Here is a 6,000-nt window from a genome sequence, read left to right as displayed (position 1 = left end):
TAAAAATTCATCCTCTTTGAGCCAGTACTTAGACTTCTGGGAATTTATTCTAAGAGAATAAATTTAGCTGCAGTTAAAGATTTATGTAGCCCAGTGAGGTGGCTCATGTCTGTAATCCCAGCACTCGGGGTGGGCGGATCACCTGAGGTCAAGAGTTCAAGACCAGCCTGACCAACATGGAGAAACCCTGTCTCTACTAAAAATACAAAATTAGCCAGGTATGGTGGTGCATGTCTGTAATCCCTACCAGCTACTAGGGAGGCTGAGGCAGGAGAATCGCTTGAACCTGGGAGGCAGAGGTTGCAGTGAGCTGAGATCGTGCCACTGCACCACTGCACTCCAGCCTGGGCAAGAAGAGCGAAACTTTGTCACAAAAAAAAAAACCTAAAAAAAAAAAATAATAAAAAAAAAAATAAAAGATTTACCTAACAAATGTCTCCATGCATGCCTCATCAGCAGAACCATACACTGGTTGGTATTTGTAATAAGACGGATTTTGCTGAGCATTTTTGGTGTGTATACTACCCATACTCCCAGGGACCAGGCTTGCACCTTCTGGAGCCATGCTTTCCAGCCTAAACAATCAGACCAGGTCCAGGTCACACTCCCTGGGAGCTTCGGAAAAAGCTGCATCAAACCAGAGCTGCTCCCCAAGCCCAGCAAACCACTCATGGCTCAGGTGGTCCTTCCTGGGAGACTAAAACTTCCTCTTTCATTGAAGAGGAGAACTCTTGGTGGGGACAAAAGTGACTTTATTTTAAATGCCAATCCACTGACTAACCCCGAGTCTGGGAATGCCTCCAGAATGTCTAGTTTGTGTAGAAACACCCATTCACCGTTAAGTTTCCTTCAAAACAACCCTGGAGGCTGTTGCAGAAATCATAGGCTGTGATGCTGGTAGCCACCTTCACATTCCTTCACGTGTATTTTTCCTCAAGATATAAGTCCTGGGTCTACAGGCTTGTGGCAGAGAGATCTACCTATCTTGTAGCCTCTAAGGACGTTTCTGTTTGTAAGTTCCCCTAATAAATCATGCAAAACCTACAAATTGGATTTCTTTTTTTTTTTTTTTTTTTCCCCGGAGGCAGAATCTCACTCTATTCCCCAGGCTGGAGTGCAGTAGCATGATCTCTGTTCATTGCAACCTCAGCCTTCCAGGTTCAAGCGATTCTCCTGCCTCAGCCTCCTGAGTAGCTGGGATTACAGGGACCTGCCACCACGCCTGGCTAATTTTTGTTATTTATTTATTTTTTTAGTAGAGACAGAGTTTCGCCCTGTTGGCCAGGCTGGTCTCGAACTCCTGACCTCAGGTGATCCTCCTGCCCTGGCCTCCCAAAGTGCTGGGATTACAGGCGTGAGCCACAGCACATGGCCCACAAATTGGATTTCTCTGTCTCCTTTGGTTTCTAGGCTCCTTCTGCATTTGGAGGTTGCTGTGTATATACAATCCGTTCACAGAACAAACTCCCATGGAAGTGCAAACTATATTGGCCCTTGTTTTATCCACGTGACCTGTCTACATCTGTAGCCTTCCAGTATTTGCTGGGTCTGTCTCTGGCATTTTCACCACTGTTACCCCGGGTTGCTGCTCTTCTGACCATTCTTCCTGGCTAGGCTTCCACTCTGTGTTCTCTCTCCTGACTCACCTTCTCACTGCTGCTATTCTTCCCATATCTTTTCTCTGTGTGCTCTGGATCACTTTAAGTTCCATATTGAACTCCTCTCCATCCCTATATTTTAATAACCAGTTCCTACAATTCATTTCTTTTTTTTTTTTGAGGTGGAGTTTCACTCTTGTTGCCTAGGCTGGAGTGCAATGGTGCAGTCATGGCCCACCAAAACCTCTGCCTCCCAGGTTCAAGAGATTTTCCTGCCTCAGCCTCCCCAGTAACTGGGGTTGCAGGCATGCGCCACCATGCCCAGCTAATTTTGTATTTTTAGCAGAGACAGGGTTTCTCCATGTTGGTCAGGCTGGTCTCAAACTCCCAACATCAGGTGATCCACCTGCTTCAGCCTCCCAAAGGGCTGGAATTACAGGCATGAGCCACCACACCTGGCCAATTCATTTATTTCTTAAACTAACTCTAGGCCGGGCGTGGTAGTTCATGCCTGTAATCCCAGCACTTTGGGAGGCCGAGGTGTGTGGGTCACGAGGTCAAGAGATGGAGACCACCCTGGCCAACATAGTGAAACCCTGTCTCCACTAAAATACAAAAATTATCTGGGTGTGGTGGTGCGTGCCTGTAGTCCCAGCTACTCGGGAGGCTGAGGCAGGAAAATTGCTTGAACCCAGGAGGCGGAGGTTGCAGTGAGCGGAAATCGCACCACTGCACTCCAGCCTGGCGCCTGGCAACAGAGTGAAACTCTCTCTCTCTCTCTCTCTCTCTCTCTCTCTCTCTCTCTCTCTCTCTCCCCCTCTGTGTGTGTGTGTGTGTATATACACACACACACATATATATATAGTCAAGTGACATCAAGTACATTCACATTATTGTGCAACCATCACCACCATCCATCTCCAGAACTCTTTCCATCTATCAAAACAAAAACTCTGTATCCATTAAACAGTTACTTCCTGCTCCCTCCTATGGCCCATTCCTCCTTCTGTCTCTGGGACTTTGCTCTAGGAACCTCGCATCAATGGAATCACAGAGAATTCATCTTTTTGTGTCTCGAGCTTTATTCATATTGTAGCATGTGTCAGAATTTCCTCCCTTTTAAGGCTGAGTAATATTCTCTTGTCTGTATATACCACATTTTATTTACCCATTCACCCACTGATCACTTGACTTGCTTCTACCTTTTGGCTATTGCAAACAATGCTGTCATAAAAACAGCTGTACAAATATAACAACAATAACAACAAAAAGGCCCTACTTTCTTTTGTTTGTTTGTTTTTTGAGACAGAGTCTCGCTCTGTTGCCCAGGCTGGAGTGCAGTGGCAGGATCTCAGCTCACTGCAGCCTCCCCCTCCCAGATTCAAGCAATTCTCCTGCCTCAGCCTCTCAAGTAGCTAGGAATACAGGTGTGCACCACCAAGCCCAGCTAATTTTTGTGTTTTTAGTGGAGACGGGGTTTCACCATGTTGGCCAGGCTGGCCTTGAATTCCTTACTTCAGGTGATCCAACCGCCTCAGCCTCCCAAAGTGCTGGGATTAGAGGCGTGAGCCACCACTTCCGGCATGTACATACTTTTTTTTTTAAACGAAGGACTTGAGCATCTGTGGATGTGGGTCCCCTGGAGGGGTCCCTGGAACCTATCAGGAATATAAAATTCTTTTAAGATTTTAAGAAGAGTGTTGTTCTCTGTGTTGTACTGACGAAGGCGCGCGGGCTCAGCGGGATTAGGCGCCCTGCCTAAAGTTACAAAGCCTCTTACTCTCAGGCCGTCTCCAGCACAGCAATCCTAAGCCCTCCGGTCTAAACTTGGCGCCCTGAGGACCAAGAGTCACCTTAAAGGACGAAGCGGGAGAGGCAGAGTCTCAGGGAAAGGTCTGAGCCCCACCCCGCGCCCCACCCCGCGCCCCACCCTCTGTCTGGTACCGCTGAACAGACGAAAGTGCCCGAAGCCGGCCGGTGACCTCCCAGCCGCTCCTCCGAGCCGCCCGGCGTCCCGCAGGCCCCCGCCCTCCGCACGTCGCCGCCGCCGGGTGCAGTGCCCCCTAGGGGCCCCTGCAGGCGAGGAGGAAGCGCCAGGTCCTTCCCGCCGCCCGCCGGCTCGCCTGGCACGCGCCCAGCCGCCGCAGCTCCGCATCCCAGGAGGACCCGCCGCCCCGCGCCATGGGCAAGCGCCTGCTGCTCGTCTGGCGCCAGCTCCGCCGCCCGCTGCAGCCTCCGGGCCCGCCACGCCGCCTCCGTGTGCCCTGTCGCGCCAGCAGCGGCGGCGGCGGAGGGGGCAGCGGTGGCGGGGAGGGCCTGCTCGGGCAGCGGCGGCTGCAGAACGGCCAGGCCCCGAGCAGCTGCAGCCCGGGCGGCCGGACGCCGGCGATGCGAGACTCGATCGTCAGGTGAGTGTCGGGTCCTGCCCCGGCCTAGGGGCGGGGCGCCCGGAGCCGCGGTGGGGAACGGGACGCGGGGCTGCGAGTGCTTGGTGCCAACTCGTTAGGGGCTCTGGGCTGTGTGTTGGGAAGCGCTGGATCGGGGACTGCGGCCGGGCGCGCTGGCGCGTAACTGGGGATCCAGGACCCGACCGGGCCCGGAATGCAGGCAGGCGTGGGCGTGGGCGTCCTCGATGGGTGCCAAGCCGCACGGATTGCACGCCCGGCTCCACGTGCGCCGCCCGCCGCCGGCTCTGATGCAATTGCGCGGGCGCTACCCTTACGGTAGAGGGACGGCGCGGCTGGGGCGGAAGCCAGGGGATGGGGCGAGGAGGAGGAGAAGGAGGTGGGCTGCGGCTCCGCGCGCCGGTTGGCCAGGGGCTCGGGGCGGGCCCTTGGGGCTCCGGAGAGGCGGGCTCGGGATCAGCACCGCCCTCGCGAGGCTCCCAGGTGTCGTGCGCCCCTCCTCGCGCGCCGCTCCTCCCGGAACGGCGAATGTGGAGCCGGGCCCCCGGGCAGCCGCCTGAGGAGCCGGAGGGGTCTCAGTGCTGGTTTCCAGCCCCGCCGCCCAGCTAGGTTTGCAGGGTTCTCCGGCCCTTGAACGAACTGGGAGCCCCAGGCCGGGCTGTCCCTGTCCCAGTCCCCGCCCCTGGGCCCCAGCCATTCCTCTCTCGCGGAGAGAGGTGCCCGGGCTCAGGGCCTTGCAGAGCGAGCCCCTCGGGACAACCTGGAGGTGGCGGGCAAGCCCCTTTCGCCTCCCTCCGATCTGGGGTTAGGAACGCGTTCCAGGATGCAGTTTCCCGGAGCAGGCGGCCCACCTCCTCCATTCACATCCTTTTCCCTTTCCCTCTAGCCTTCTTTCTTAAAGTCGTGGCCTGCTTGTCTTTCTGCCTTTCCATCCTCCTTCCCCTCTCCCATTTTCCTCCCTATTCCCCTCCCCTGCTTCTGTAGTAAAATAAGTTTCCTAGGCTCTTTATTATGTGGCAGATGACTTTAAGGGACCATTTATTTAGTTTGCCTTGTTCTGTCTTCTTTTTATTTTTATTTTGTTTTATAAATGGAGTCTCGCTCTGTTGTCCAGCCTGGAGTTAAGTGGCGCCATCTCAGCTCACTGCAGCCTCTGCCTCCTGGGCTCAAGCGTTCCTCCTGCCTTAGCCTCCATAGTAACTGGGACCACAGGTGTGCACTACCATGCCCGGCTAATTTTATTTTGTAGAGACAGGGCCTCATTCTGTCACCCAGGCTAGTCTGGAACTCCTGGGCTCAAGCCCTTCAAACCCCCAACCCCCCGCCCCCAACTCCAGCTCATTCCACTCCCACCCCCAAAGCACTGGAATTACATGCCATGTCATTACGCTTTAACTTGCCTGTTGTTGAGACTCATCCTAATGGTTAGAGTCTGAGGCCAGCATAGGGGGCAAGAAACACCCCCTCCGTCGTGCTGTTTTATTTTCTAGGTAACACTGATTATAACCTGAAACTACTTGTTTGCTCATTTCTTGTCTGTCTCATCCACCTGGAATATAAGCTACATGAGGGCAGACAGCTGCCTCTTTGGTGCTATATCCCCGCTCCCAGCATATAATAGGTACTTGTGAAATGGTTAGAGAAGGAATGCATCAAGACTTGGGGTCATCTGTGGGTATTATTCATGCAAATTCTTTTTTTTTTTTTTTTTTTTTGAGACGGAGTTTCGCTCTTGTTACCCAGGCTGGAGTGCAATGGCGCGATCTCGGCTCACCACAGCCTCCGCCTCCTGGGTTCAGGCAATTCTCCTGCCTCAGCCTCCCGAGTAGCTGGGATTACAGGCATGCGCCACCATGCCCAGCTAGTTTTGTGTATTTTTAGTAGAGACGGGGTTTCACCATGTTGACCAGGATGGTCTTGATCTCTTGACCTCGTGATCCACCCGCCTCGGCCTCCCAAAGTGCTGGGATTACAGGCTTGAGCCACCGCGCCCGGCC

The 6,000-nt window shown here is 53.9% G+C and overlaps 1 protein-coding gene across 2 annotated transcripts in view; it reads left to right on the top strand.

Annotated features, from left to right (window-relative positions):
• Positions 1 to 3,561: 3,561 nt before the first annotated feature.
• Positions 3,562 to 6,000, top strand: part of MTHFD1L (methylenetetrahydrofolate dehydrogenase (NADP+ dependent) 1 like) — a 241,037-nt gene continuing 238,598 nt past the window's right edge. The window contains exon 1 of one of the 2 annotated variants that reach the window (XM_039467586.2): positions 3,562 to 4,006. In XM_039467586.2, the coding sequence (XP_039323520.1) occupies positions 3,780 to 4,006 (227 nt within the window). In that variant the 5' untranslated portion in view covers positions 3,562 to 3,779. The remainder of the gene's footprint in view (positions 4,007 to 6,000) is intronic. The other variant, XM_039467584.2, reaches the window with a different exon arrangement.

The sequence above is a fragment of the Saimiri boliviensis genome, chromosome 4, assembly GCF_048565385.1.
Source record: "Saimiri boliviensis isolate mSaiBol1 chromosome 4, mSaiBol1.pri, whole genome shotgun sequence".
In the NCBI taxonomy this organism is placed as follows: Eukaryota; Metazoa; Chordata; class Mammalia; order Primates; family Cebidae; genus Saimiri; species Saimiri boliviensis.
The sequence above is the reverse complement of the archived record's forward strand: the minus strand, read 5'-3'. Positions and strand labels throughout refer to the sequence as shown.